Source organism: Erpetoichthys calabaricus, chromosome 17 (assembly GCF_900747795.2).
Source record: "Erpetoichthys calabaricus chromosome 17, fErpCal1.3, whole genome shotgun sequence".
NCBI lineage: Eukaryota > Metazoa > Chordata > Cladistia > Polypteriformes > Polypteridae > Erpetoichthys > Erpetoichthys calabaricus.
In genome coordinates, this window is record NC_041410.2 from 81,451,510 (window position 1) to 81,467,100 (window position 15,591).

The window sequence follows — 15,591 nt, forward strand, 5'->3', positions numbered from 1 at the left end:
GAAATGAGTTTCCTCCGCAGGGTGTCTGGGCTTTCCCTTAAAGATAAGGTGAGAAGCTCAGTCATCCGGGAGGGGCTCAGAGTAGAGCCGCTGCTCCTCCGCATCGAGAGGAGTCAGATGAGGTGGCTCGGGCATCTGATCAGGATGCCTCCTGGACGCCTCCCTGGTGAGGTGTTCCGGGCACGTCCAACCGGGAGGAGGCCCCAGGGAAGACCCAGGACACGTTGGAGGGACTATGTCTCTCGACTGGCCTGGGAACGCCTTGGGATTCTCCCGGAAGAGCTAGAAGAAGTGGCCGGGGAGAGGGAAGTCTGGGCATCTCTGCTCAAGCTGCTGCCCCCGCGACCCGACCTCGGATAAGTGGGAGACAATGGATGGATGGATGGATGGATATGTGATGCACTTATGAAATGCAGAAAAATAGGATTGATCTCTTGAGTCACAATATGTTAATAACATTAGTTTTTAATCAGTTCACTACTATAAATGTAAGTTAGTCATCAAGGTTTTCAAATACACTAAAACCTTGGATTTTTACCTGCCAAAGGACTGTTAGACAAGGCGAGGAACTGAGGCTCATGGATGACTGTGAACGAGAACCGGGCTTTCAAGGCTGGTTCATCAAAACAGGGAAACGCTTTCCTTGCATCTGTAGGTTGCATCTGGGTGGTTGCAATAATTCTGAAAAATACCAGAGTCATGAAGGCTCAGGTGACACCTTTCCTTCGGTTCATTGTATTCTTGTAAAGAACACTTCCATCTACAAATCCCACAGAAAGGAAAGTACACTTAGTTTAAAAAGTAAAAATACATGCAGCAAAAACATATAATTCAAATGTAAAGATACAAAAATATCAGAAAATACATAATGTAACCAGTAGGGGGCATCACCAAGCCCCAAAATGCCAGACATAATAATGCCCAGCACAGTCACTGGTTTAAATAGTCACGTCATTTATTTATATAGCACATTTAAAAACAACAGGTGCTGACCTAAAGTACTTTCTAGTCTAAAAGAATTAAATAACAAATACTACATACATAGCAAAACTTTATAAATCAAATCACATAGTATAATATGAGAAATATCCATCTTACTAACCGAAGGTTGTAAACCGGATATGGACGCAGGGCGCTGGGCACATCGAGGCGCACGCGCACTGCCGCCCGCCACAGAGCAAAAAAAGAAACGAGAGGATTCGAAGGTTGTATTACAGTACGGAAACCCCTGTGACAACGCGCGTGCCTACAACGCGCTTGCGAAAGGAGTCACGGCTCAAACCAAAGAAAACACAGAAACGAGACTACGACCTGTGAACTACACCTAGGGTAAAGCGTGCACGCCAGGTTGTACAGCCACCCGGACGCGACCGCCCACACCACCGCATATACCTTCCATGATATGTCTTCATGCAGCGGCTTCCTACCGAGGCGCGTATTGCGCTGTGGCGCTCGCCCCACAGTCAGACGCAGCGGCTTCCCAGAGTCAGTAGGTGGCCCCCAAACAACACAACCTGTTCAAGCAGTCGGTGTCAGCGAAGGCAACAGACTCACGTCTCCACAAAATGAAACCGCTTTAGTACAGATATGCTTATTGGATTAAATTACATTTCCCCAGACGCACATGCCCTCCATGATATGTCATCCATCCACATATCGGACGGAACAGAAACTGATTTCCATTCTAGGATTTCCGATTCGCTGGCGAATCGCGGGGTTACTTGTAAATAAAATAACCTGAAAACATACATAAAAACGTAAGAAAATAAAAACTAAATTAAAATTAAACTAAATGTAATACAACAAACAGCAGATTAAGAAGAAGAGGGTAAGAGTTATTAAAATGAGATTTTATTAGTGGACTAACAAAAGTCCTAGGAGAACCTCAAACTGAAATGAAAGCAAGAGAAAAAAAAGGTGGGTCTTTAATTTAGCTTTAAACTCATCAGTAGTACGGCAGGACTTAATGTTGAGTGGAAGACTATTCCAATGTCTGGGAGCAGCTACAGAGAAAGCCCGATCCCTTTTGGTTTTGTGACGTGAATGAGGAACTGAGAGGAGCTGCTGTGAAGATGACCTAAGTGACCAGAGGGCTGAATACAGAAATAACACATCTGAAGTGTACTGAGGGGCTAATCCATTAAGAGCTTTAAAAACAAATAGCACAATTTTTAAACAGGTAACCAGTGCAAATGAGCTAGAACAGGAGTGACATGTTGTCTTGTCTTTATTCCAGTTAAAAGTCCAGCAGCTGCTTTCTGAATCATCTGAAGTCTAGAAAGTGTGGAACGGGACAGCCCTATATACAGGAAATTACAGTAGTCAAGCCAAGAGGTAATAAAAGCATGGATAACTATTTCTAAGTTCTTATGATATAAAATCGCCTTTAACTTAGCTATAGTTCTAAGATGATAAAAGCTACCCTTTACAACATTGCTGACTTATTAAAATTCAATGAAGCATCCAAAAACACACCAAGGTGTTTAACCTCATTATGCAGATTTACAGGTAGTGGACCAAATGTGCTGCACAGGCTAGTGACAGAGTTTGGCGGGGTAAATATAATTACTTCAGTTTTGTTTTCATTTAGTTGAAGGAAGTTCCTTGCCATCCAGCATTTAATATCATCTACCAGGGGTGTCGAACTCCAGTCCTGGAGGGCCGCAGTGGCTGCAGGTTTTCATTCTAACCATCTTCTTAATTAGTGACCAATTTTTGCTGCTAATTACTTCTTTTAATTAACTTGACTCAGGCCCTTTAGTTTTTTTCCTTAATTACCAGCCAAACAATAATGAGACAAAACAAGCCGCCACATCACACAATATCTGAAAATAAAGAAAGGTGATGGTCTCAGTAAGGTTAATATCTCAAAAAACTTTGACGACGTTCTTATAAAAAAACAGAAAATCAACAGTTTTTGAAATGTCTGCTGTTGCATAATGAGAGCAGCAACAAGCCGTGGAATTAAATAACGGGTTTAATTAACAGCAAGCAAGCATCGGCTTCTCATTAAAGAAACTTGTTGGAGTTTGAAGCCCCAGTTTAAGCTGGTCATCTGTTGGCTCGTTTCATATCTCATTTCTATTTGGCTGTCATTTAATGAGGAAACGAATCAATTCAGAGAACTGAATCCTTCTAACATGGCTGTTAAAATAAAGGGGAAAAAAAGTGAATTAGCAGTGAAAACTGGTCACTGATTAGGAAAAGGGTTAGAATGAAAACCTGCAGCCACTCCGGCCCTCCAGGACTGGAGTTTGACACCTGTGATCGAAGCAATTAAAAAGGTTCTTCAGAGAGGAGGCACTATCAGCTGTAACTGAGTGTCATCTGTGTAACAATGATAGAAAACAGTCAAGGGGTAGCATGTGAGAATAAAAGAGGCTCTAAAATCAAACCACATTTAATGGGAGTGGAGGATGAAGAACAGTTGCCTGTTCTGACAGAGAAGCTTCTTTCTCACAGGTAGGAGGTAAACCATTTTAACACTTGGCCCTGTAAACCAACTTCCGCCTCCAAGCGTTTTAAAAGAATATCATGGTATCAAAAGCAGCGCTGAGATCAAGCAGGGCTAAAACTGCACATGAAGCAGAATCGACAGTGAGAAGAATGTCATTCTGTACCTTCAGCAGAGAAGATTTTGTGCTATGCGGGGCTCTAAAGCCAGACTGGAATTTGTCAAAAATGCTATTTAAACTTGATCAAGGAGGAGGAGATCTGGGAGCATACAACTTTTTCCAATATTTTGGAAATAAATGGTAGCTTGGAGATTTTTTATGGTTTTTATGGTCGTTGGGGTCTAGACTAGGTTTCTTTAATAGAAGTTGCACAATTGCATGTTTAAAACTTGAAGGTATGACACCTCTGATTAATGAGCTATTAATTATAGTCAAAATAAGGGGGCAGATGGTAATACAAACTTCCTTAAAAAGATGTGAAGGTATGATGTCTAAGGGGCAGTAAGTGGCATTCATTTGTGAGACCACGTCAGAGAGCTGGGCAGACGGCACTGGCTGAAATTTCTGGAGGCAGCTGATTGGATGACGCGTCTCTAAGGGATCTGCGTCTGGGGGTGAAATGCTAGATTTTATGTTTGTTAACTTTATCAATGAAGAAATTCAAAACTTCTCACAGGTTTCAGTAGTAGGACAAAAAGGCAACAGCAGCAGTAGCAGCAGGAGGATTTAAGATGGAGATAATTGTGCTGAATACTATTTTAGGTCTGTGAACATTTTCATTGATTAATTCAGTGTAATATTGTGCCTTAGCTGTGGATTTTTAATCCACCAAGCACTTTCTGTTATGTACACAACAAATGATCACACAAAACCATTCAACTTTTTCCTCTCCATCCACCTCCAGTTGAGTGTCAGGCTCCTTTATGCTGGATCTGGAGTGGCTTCCCGTGACCCGCCATTATTATTTACGGGGAGCACTTCCTGGTTGTTTGCAAACTAGGGCAGTCCTCCCCCGATAGCACCCCTTTGTTGCATGCACCCAGGGACCCCAACAGGCTGCACTTCTGGACTCCACTTCCATTGAACTCCTGTGGGCGTCCATGCTGAGACGCCTCCAACAGACCACTGCCCTCTAATGCAGACATGTCAAACACGTGGCCCCTGAGCCGCATGCGGCCCGCAACAGAAATCTGTGCAGCCCGCATGACAGATCCTAGTTAGCACTAATCTTGTACAAAATGATTACTACCGTTTGTGATTGAATCATTCTGCATCTTCAGTGTTATTTATTGACTTTTCTTACCTCTGCCTTCTGACAAAAGTCCGTTTTCCCATGGCATTATGGTACCGGAAACGTCATCTGCTAGTATAGCAACGAGCCTTGACCAAAGTTAATGAGCCACGATGTCGCAACTGAAGTGCTAGGCTGCAGCAGGGGGTAGCCTTAGGCATGTGCAAACTGTGCACCTGCACAGGGCCGCCACACCAATATATATTGAATGTAAAACAGAAAGAGAAAATAACGACACAGCTGACGACATTGTGTTTCTTGTTAATTAGTATGCTGTATTTACTAATATCGATTGAGTCAGAGCAGTAAGCTATATGTAGTAGTATAACGTTCTGCCATAATGAGAATATCATGGGCCGCCACTTGGTTTTCAAGTTATGGACACGAGCATATAGAAATTTGTCATGAGCACAAGGCGGCTATGCAGTGTCCGCAACGGATGGGCGAAGGTACACCGATTCTTTCTCTGCCCAGGGCCGCCACGAGCCTAGAGCCGCTACTGGCTGGGCTGCTGAGACTGGCCACTGGGCAGAACTGACCATCACGTGTAGTAATAGCTCGCATATTTTCACGTTTTTTTGCTCTAGTTTTATGTAATTTTGTGCTAGTATTGTAACGAACAGTTAGTGCAGACTACAGCTGAAGATCTGAAGTAGACGCGAGAAGTTGGTGATTTATTAACAAATTTTTGTGATTTTGAGTTTGTAAAATTAGTGTAGGTCAGGGGGCTTTTTGCATAACGGCTTATTTTACAATATAAGCTTTGAAGTAAACTTAGTAAAGTAAAATTAGATTTTTGGAGGATTTGTTTTCCAATTTGAATTACTGAGCAATGAATTCAGTGTAGGGCGGCACGGTGGCGCAGTGGTAGCGCTGCTGCCTCGCAGTTAGGAGACCTGGGTTCGCTTCCCGGGTCCACCCTGCGTGGAGTTTGCATGTTCTCCCCGTGTCTGCGTGGGTTTCCTCCGGGCGCTCCAGTTTCCTCCCACAGTCCAAAGAAATGCAGGTTAAGTGGATTGCTGATTCTAAATTGTCCCTAGTGTGTGCTTGGTGTGTGGGTGTGTTTGTGTGTGTCCTGCGGTGGGTTGGCACCCTGCCCGGGATTGGTTCCTGCCTTGTGCCCTGTGTTGGCTGGGATTGGCTCCAGCAGACCCCCGTGACCCTGTATTCGGATTCAGCGGGTTGGAAAATGGATGGATGGATGAATTCAGTGAGCGATTTCGTGATTTCAGTTCACACGAACAGGACTTTCTGCTGTTTACGTCACCATACTCTTACAACGTTGAGAATGCGCCTGAGAATATCCAAATGGAATTGATTGAACTGCAGTCAGATTCTATTCTGATGGCAAAATACAACAAAGTTGGTGTGCCAGGCTTGTATGCTTACCTGCCACCCTCGTATGTACAGATCCTTAAGTTGGCATCGAGAGTATTGCCTATGTGCAGAAGCACTTACCTTTATGAGCAATTGTTTTCGTTAATGAAAGCTACCAAAACCCCACATCACTCAAGACTTCCGTCAAGCACCTTTCATCCCTCATAAAAGTTACAGCTGCACAAGATTTTAAGCCTGATATTGACTTACTGGTTACTAACAAGAGATACCAAGTGTCGGGACAAAAGAAATAAATCTCACACTGTAAGACTCCTATATAAGTAATGAAAATAATATAGTAATATAAGGACCTAGCTAAGAGACTAAGACTCTTAATTGTACGCTGTTGTACGGAGATTGTATGGAAATAAATTGCTTTTCTTTAAACTTTTCAGTATTGGAAAGAAAGCTACAGTAACTTTGTATAATAGTATTTGTTACAGTGCGGCCCGCTGACGCACGTATGCCAGTCGAAGCAGCCCACCAATGGTAGTGAGTTTGACATGCCTGCTCTAATGTATGGGGGATGGAACTGCTCCTGGCCTCCAGCTTCTACTCATCCATTCCTGGCACCTTCCATCTTGGTAGGAGCCATGTTACCGTCCAGCTGGTATGCTCGTTTGTCCTCCATGGCATTCACAACATAAAGAAACATTTATTGTGCAGTCCATACAGAATATCAGTAATTTGTGTGTATAAAAGTTCTGGACATACATTGAAATAAATGCTGAATACATGAGGGCTGTGATGTTGTGAACACTGAACCACAATCCCACAGGAGTCAAAGGTCTCATTCACTAATGAGACTGGAGTTCTATTAGAGCTACCTGTTGATTAGACTGCCATGGACTTGTAAGTCAGTGCAAGGAACACACTGTGCATTAGCCTAGCATGAACATCCTTCAGGCCATTATTCATTCACTTATTCTTAAAGTGACTTTCCACATCATGTCTTCTGTGTTGGCCATTCTCTGTGATAAGACATTTGGGCCACTTTGGCATCACACAAAGAAAAGAAGGAAAAGTCAAAAGCCCAAGCCAGATGGAGACACACTTTGTTCTGAGGTGGTATCATGATTGCAGGTTGCCATGTTAACCTTTTCAAGGCTCTGGCTATTTTATCTCTAAAATCTGAAGCATTTGCTATTGAAGGAGCTGTGATTGTTTGTGAACAATCAGTATTGTAGCTGCTCAGTCTTGTCCCATTTCTACTTATTTATCTATCATTATGCAATGGTTTCCTACCGAAGAACAGAAGACGATGGACCATTAAAAGCCTTTTAATGGGCTTTTAAAGGCGGTGATCAGCATGAGCTCAAGCGCGTGCAGAAGGAACTCCAAGTCCAGCTCAGGGCGGCGAAGGAGCAGTACAGGAGGAAGCTGGAGCAGAAGTTGCAGAATAACAGCATGAAGGAAGTGTGGGATGGGATGAAGATCATCACTGGCTGCAGCTCAAAGCGGGGTGCCACCATCGAGAGAGATGTGGAGAGAGCAAACCAGATGAACAACTTTTTTAAAAGGTTTGACCACCCTAACCTACTCTCACCTCGGAGTACTGCACCCTCCACCCATCCTTCTGCTGATACCAACATAGGAGAGAGTTTTCCCCCAACCACAATTACAGCAGCTCAGGTAAGCAGGGAGCTGAGGAGACTCTGTGCCAGCAAAGCAGCGGGTCCAGATGGATATCGCCACGACTGCTGAAGGTCTGTGCGCTGGAGCTGGGGAGTCCTCTACAGCGCATCTTCAACCTGAGCCTGGAACAGGGGAGAGTCCCGAGGCTTTGGAAAACATCTTGTATCTCCCCAGTCCCAAAGGTATCATGTCCTGGTGAGCTGAATGACTTCTGGCCTGTCGCTCTGACGTCACATGTGATGAAGGCCATGGAGCGGCTGCTGCTTCACCACCTGAGGCCACAGGTCCGCCACGCCCTCGACCCTCTGCAGTTTGCATATCAGGAGAAGGTGGGAGCAGAGGATGCCATCATCTATATGCTACACCGATCCCTCTCCCACTTGGACAGAGGCAGTGGTGCTGTAAGAGTTATGTTTCTGGACTTCTCTAGCACCTTCAACACAATCCAACCTCTGCTCCTTAGGGACAAGCTGACAGGGATGGGAGTAGATTCATACCTGATGGCATGGATCGTGAATTATCTTACAGATAGACCTCAGTATGTGCGTCTCAGGAACTGCAGGTCTGACATTGTGGTCAGCAGCACAGGAGTGCCGCAGGGGACTGTACTTACTCCGGTCCTGTTATACATCAGACTTCCAATACAACTTGGAGTCCTGCCACATGCAAAAGTTCGCTGACGACACTGCTATCGTGGGCTGCATCAGGAGTGGGCAGGAGAAGGAGTATAGGAACCTAATCAAGGACTTTGTTAAATGGTGTGACTCAAACCAGCTACACCTGAACACCAACAAAACCAAGGAGATGGTGGTGGATTTTAGGAGGCCCAGGCCCCTCATGGACCCCGTGATCATCAGAGGTGACTGTGTGCAGATGGTGCAGACCTATAAATATCTGGGAGTGCAGCTGGATGATAAATTGGACTGGACTGCCAATACTGATGCTCTGTGCAAGAGAGGACAGAGCCGACTATACTTCCTTAGAAGAATGGCGTCCTTCAACATCTGCAATAAGATGCTGCAGATGTTCTATCAGACAGTTGTGGCAAGCGCCCTCTTCCACGCAGTAGTGTGCTGGGGAGACAGCATAAAGAAGAGGGACGCTTCACGCCTGGACAAACTGGTGAGGAAGGCAGGCTCTACTGTAGGCACGGAGCTGAACAGTCTGACATCCGTGGCATAGTAACGGGCGCTGAGCAGACTCCTGTCAATCATGGAGAATCCACTGCATCCACTGAACAGTATCATCTCCAGACAGAGGAGCAGCTTCAGCGACAGACTGCTGTCAATGTCCTGCTCCACTGACAGACTGAGGAGATCGTTCCTCCCCCACATTATGTGACTCTTCAATTCCATCCGGAGGGGTAAACGTTAACATTATACAAAGTTATTGTCTGTCTGTATACCTGAATTGTTATCACTCTTTAATTTAATATTGTTTTTATCAGTATGCTGCTGCTGGCATATGTGAATTTCCCCTTGGGATTAATACAGTATCTATCTATCTATCTATCTATCTATCTATCTATCTATCTATCTATCTATCTATCTATCTATCTATCTATCCAGTCCATAGAGCTCGTTTGGTTAGCTAAATTATTCCAATAACCCACCCAAATGTTTTTTAAAAAAGGTCTGAAAGCTTCAGCTTTAAACAAAACTTCTAACTTTACTTGGGACACCTCTTATTGTGGTACTTTCATTTCTTAAATTGCATCCTGGATGAAGAATCATGCGATAATCCCATTCATTCATTTATTTTCCCATTTTTCTGAATTCACTTCTCCAGTAGTGGGCCAGAGAGCACTAAATTTGGGTCCAGCAGCGACAAACACATGGCAGAAGACAACCCTGGATGGCATGCCAGGTCATTGTAGAGCCCACTTACAGATACTCTTATTCACAGTTGTCAATCCACCTAACAGCATATGCGTGGACAGCAGAACAAATCCAACATGAACATGAAGAGGACATGCAGACGCCAAAGAGAAATCGCTGAGCTACCTTTAGTTTTACTCTGAGCTCCTCTCCTGGGAAATGCACAACAATAGCATGACAGAAAACGTAAGAATGGTGTAACATTGAATTGGTTCTTAGGTAAGCATTTTTCATTTTTTTATTTATGTCAACATAGATATTAAAACTTGTTTTGTAACAATAAGTCATATTCAGAAATAACAGTGATAATCAAATATAATTACATATTTCAGACGAGTAAATAAAATTCATGTTTTTAACATCATTTTATAATATCATGTAATTAAATGCTGAGCCCATATAGGTTTGGAGTAGCTGAAGCAGTTTTGACACCCAGCAGACGCCAACTCGAGACTCATCATTTGTTCTCATAGCTGTTGGATGTGGTGTGTCCATGGCTAATTTAATTCATGTTTCTTAAACATAATAATCTGAAAGACATACTCGATGGAGAGTTGAAACGTATGTGAAGTAAGCAGCTGACATGATGGTAAGTTGCTAGCTGTGTGCTCAATTCCAACAATTTGTATTAGGGATGAGTTTTGGTGACAGAAGCAGCTATCAGACATATAAACGAAGACAATATGTAAGTTGAAATAACCTCTTTGAAGGCGGAAAGTCTGAATTAGCGTTTAGTTCACCCTCAGGGTGTTCATAATAATCTAATTCATTTACTTCTTGAGGTCATGCATGTGTGCCTGGGGATCACCTTCCTGGCTCTGGTGAGGTAAGCAGTTCCACCCCAGGATGAGAGGGGGTGCTGGCGCTAGCAGTATCATCTCTTTTCTCAGTACCATCTAAATGTTGCTGAAGGAAGAGTGTAGCTCCGCCCCATGCCCCCAGGAACACCCCTCCCCTTCCTGCACCAGTGCTATAAAAAAAACAGATAACAAGGGAGCCAGGCATCAGACCTTGACCAGCGACAGCCATAAGATCTCGTGGGAGAATGAAGCTAACCAGAGCCACTTTTTTTTTTCTTTTCTTCATTTTCCTGTGTCTGTTGATATGAAATGGGGTGACCTTGAGCAGGGCCCTTAATCTGCAATTGCTTCGTCCTGAGTATGACGTTAATCTGCATCCAGCCCTGCATGTAGGCCCTCCAACCTGCAGGAAAACCCTGGGGGTTGGTGGCAGGATTGGCACTCCAGCCACCATACAAAACCTCCCACTGTTCCATTCCATTTGATCTAGTGTGGTGAGGAGGTGTCACCCGTCACATGGCTGCACTTGGGTCCTAATCTGGGATCCTGAGGTGGTTTGTCATGTGATGGGTGCAGCAATGTGCTGTATCAGTGCATGCTCCTAACCTCCTCCTCCTGTTGGCCCCCTGACCTGCCTATGACTGTGTCTTTTTCACATTACAATAGTAAAGAAGAATACTTCCATCCATCCATTATCCAACCCGCTATATCCTAACGACAGGGTCACGGGGGTCTGCTGGAGCCAATCCCAGCCAACACAGGGTGCAAGACAGGAAACAAACCCCGGGCAGGGCGCCAGCCCACTGCAAGAAGAATACTTGTATCAAATATTTGAAATATTGAAATTTGGTCTTAAATTTATTGAGTCTAAATACAAGGGAGGACCCAAAAATAATGAGAATTTTTTTTTTTTTTAAATCGTACACTTCTCAGAACATTTCCAAAATGTAATCACCCTCAAACTTCTCTCCCTGAGACATAATACGGTTGTCCCACCTCTTTTTTCCATTGTTCAAAACTGTTCTGAAACTCTTGCAAAGCGACAGCCTTCAGTGCCTCCGTCGTTTGCTTCTTGACCTCCTCTACATCCTGGAAATGCTTTCCTTTAAGGTCACCTCCTCATTCTTGGAAATAAGTAAAAACCGCAGGGTGCGGGGTCCAGGGAGTTGGGTGGATGGGAATCCGTTGTCATCCTGTTTTTGGTGAGAAACTGTCGCACACTCAGTGCTGTGAGGGTGGCAGCATTGTCGTGATGCAGAAGCCACTTGTCTGATCACCACAACTCCGTCGTTTTCTTCGCACTGCAGCACACAATCGCTTGAGAACTTCAAGGATGCCGCTTGGCTAAATGATGCAGAGGGCAACCTAGTGCATGCACCTAGTGGCTAACACTGGAACTAATGCCCTTCCAGCCTCCAGAAAAAAAATTCTCGTTATTTTTGTCCCCCCCAATATTCTCACCTCTGATAGTGGTCCATATAGGGCCAGAACCCTAGGAAAGTACCTTGATATAATCTGAACTGATACCCCGCATGCTTATATTTAAAATTTGTAACCTTCTCAGATTGGCTCTTATAGGCCTAGGACCACTAATCAGTAATCAAATATCAAAAATATAATCATATTCATGATTAGTAACCTCAAAATAGCATAAAATTTATTTATTTAAATTAAATAAATTAAACAACCTCAAGGCTGACCAAAGTGCTGTACAAAGACAAACAACACATAACCACATAAGAACTGAAGAGATTCTTAATAGAAAGTATAAAAAGTATACAAATAGCCAACATATTATACAGGGTTAAAAGCCAGACAGTAAAAATGTGTTTTTAAATAGGATTTAAAGGCAGCTAGCGAAGGAGCCTGATTAACGTGCAACGGCAAATCATTCCAGAGTTTTGGGGCTGAAACTGAAAAAGCTCGATCACCTCGGAGTTCGCATCGTGCCTTGGGAACGCGTAAAAAAATCATCTGGTCTGCTGACCTGAGAGACTGAGACGGTACGTAAGGGTGCAGCAGTTCCGACAAATAAAGAGGGGCACACCCATTAAAAGATTTAAAAACAAATACAAGGATCTTAAAATGGATTAAAAAATGAATCGGAAGCTAGTGGAGGGAAGCCAAAATCGGGGTAACATGCTCAAGCTTTCTTGTGCCAGTTAAAAATTGAGCAGCAGCGTTGTGCACCAGCTGTAGGCGAGCCATGGAGGCCTGGCTAAAAAGAAGCGCATTGCAGTAATCTAGACAAGATGTTATAAAAGCATGTATCACTGTTTCAAGGTTGCGCTTAGACAAAACAGGCTTGATTTTTGACAGCCGCCTCAACTGGAAAAAGCAAGATTTTACCACTGCGTTCACATGGCTATCAAGTTTTAAAGTGGAATCCATTTTTACACCTAAATTTGTGATCATAGATTTCTCAAATTGAGCCACAGTGGAAAAGTCGACGCAGGGGGTCCCGCTGGTGCTATTGGGCCTAAATAGCATGACTTCTGTTTTGTTCTCATTAAAATTTAGAAAATTTAATGCCATCCAACTCCTTATGTCAATAAGGCAATCAAGCAGGGGCTGGACAGAACATGGACCTTGGCGCTTCAGAGGGAAATGACACTCCACATGCCTATATTACCAATCACTAGTTTGTTTTTAGCTTTTGTGAAACGGAGTAACTCTGACCCCTCATATCCCATTAGGGGATGGCCCTCTGGGGTCAGTCCTTCTGATCATTTTTGCTGAAGACACTTATTGGTTACATATTATCATATGGGTGTAATTTCCTAAACAAAGCATAATACAAAAATCACCTTAAAATGAGGGTTTGTTGTGTCTAGAGGGACAAAAATATTGGGAATAATAAAAGGTTTGATGTCTAGCATAACTAAACGTCAGGCTGAGTTGAATGGTATGTCATGTGTGAGGGTTTTCAGGCAAGTGAGTAAGGAGGTACTAGACCAATAAAAACTGAAATGATTTCGAAGTATTCATCAGTAATTGTTCTGAACACAATTTGAAGAGTAAAATGATCAGCTGATAAAGACAGTGCTTTTTAAATGGGCATTCTTTAAATGTAAAAATAATTGCATAGTGCATTTTATTCAAAATATTTCAACCAAAAACTGAACTTGAGTGTACTAAATTTCAATGACATCAGTCCACTGACAGACGAAAACACAGACCTGGTGACAAAAAAGTGCTTTGGGATGTTATGTCAATGTTCTTCAAGCAAATAATGATAACATTTGGATGAGTGTCCGAGTGTCTGTATATCCATTGCTATGTCTCTATCATTCCAACAGATTGAATATCACAAAGATTTGTAGAAATAAAATGAATTTGTCATTCCAACAAATGGCGCATCACAGACAACTGTAGTAATGCATTTTATTCCTGCAAATATTTGTGAAGTGTCACCTGTTGGAATGACAAATGTAATGCATTTTATTACAACGTGCATTACAAAATACATTGCAATAGACCCTGTACTGCAAATGTTAACACTGAGGGCTATGTTGATTAGTTCGATTTCAACCCAACTTACACAGGTAGAATAGCTAGTAAAATACATATATAAATATATCATAAATAACTTCAAGAGAAGGAAATTTAGAAGCAGAGCTTAGTTGCTGTGACATACAGCACAGTAATCAGCCCAATTCTAATGATCAGTTTTGCTTTATCCAAAATCATTTTCTGACATGACGGCATGAATTGGAATGGAATTAGCATGACAATTCATAAAAATGAAAAGATTAGATAGATAGAGGGGCGGCACAGTGGTAGCGCTGCTTTCTCACAGTAAGTAGACCTGGGTTTGCTCCCCGGGTCCTCCCTGTGTGGAGTTTACATGTTCTCCCTGTGTCTACGTGGGTTTCCTCTGGGTGCTCCGGTTTTCTCCCACAGTCCAAAGACATGCAGGTTAGGTACATTGGTGATTCTAAATTGTCCCTAGTGTGTGCTTGGTGTGTGTGTGTCTGTCCTGCGGTGGGTTGACGCCCTGCCCAGGATTGGTTCCTGCCTTGCACCCAGTGTTGGCTGGGATTGGCTCCAGCAGACCCCTGTGTTCAGATCCAGCGGGTTGGAAAATAGATAGATAGATAGTACTATAATAGAAAGCCACATAGAACTTCAACTGCAAGTTGTGCCCAACATGTGTGAAATTTTGAATTCATAAAATGTATAAACGGTTTACTTGGTTGCTTTATAACCTTACTTAATGCTCTTTCGAGTCAGTATGGATGTGTAAGCGAGTTTACTCCCTAACAGACTGGTGTCCTCTGTAAGGCTGGTTCCTGACTTGTGTCCAATGCTGTTGGGAAAGGCTCCAAATCCAATAATTCAAACCTTACAAGGTTCATAAATAGATGACTGGTGAGCCAGTCTGGATTGTGTCAAGTTATCATAAATCATCCTCATCTTGTAGCTCTCCCTCCCTTTATATTCATTCACATTAGTTTACCTCTTTTCTCCATCTTCCGTGTACTCACTGCGGTAGAAGCCGGCCAGGTCATCCGCCAGCTCCCCAGTAAACTCCGTGAAGAGGCTGTAGGACTTCCCAGCTTGCAGTTCTCCCTGTAGCTGCAGCACCAGATACTGAGTGTCTTTCTCCCACCAGCTGTTTATGATGGCTGGCGGGTTTGCTCCATCTCCACCAGTGAGGATTGCATGGTGGCCATCAAACAGAGTCAAATTCAGCATGTTGCAATGAATCAGGATCAAGTTGGTTGCTTCTTTACAGGTGAACCTGACGGTAGAATTTCCGGTGAAGATGTACATGCCATTGATGGGCTGGGTAAGCCTTGGCCAAAGTGTCACATTGTAAAATTCCGGAATCAAAGTCATGGGGAGTCTGATGTGATTCCATGTTTTTTTTGGTTGAGAGGTGCTCATCATGGCAGTAGAAGGTGTAGTCCACAAGGTAGTGGATGTGCTGGGTCTGATGCTCTGAATAGGGGTGACAGCATTGCCCACATTCTTAGCTTTCTCCTCGGAGCAGACAACTGCCAATGAGATTATGATGACTATACCGATTACTGCCAAGAAGACAAACACCACTGCCAAAGCCTTGCTAATGTAAAAGCCTTGCTTCATCCTGAAGTCCCTTCATGAGATGAACAGGGCAGACTAACTCCTCATGCTGAGCTCTCACCTTTATA

General features: G+C 43.4%; 1 protein-coding gene across 1 annotated transcript in view; it reads right to left on the reverse strand.

Moving 5' to 3' along the window:
* The window catches only part of LOC114667806 (aminopeptidase N-like), a 95,064-nt gene extending 79,473 nt beyond the window's left edge, over positions 1-15,591 (reverse strand). Inside the window, exons 1-2 of the mRNA XM_028823279.2 lie at positions 14,895-15,591; positions 539-681 (exon numbers count right to left, since the gene is read on the reverse strand). Coding sequence (XP_028679112.2) covers positions 539-681; positions 14,895-15,526 — 775 coding nt within the window. The 5' untranslated portion in view covers positions 15,527-15,591. The remainder of the gene's footprint in view (positions 1-538; positions 682-14,894) is intronic.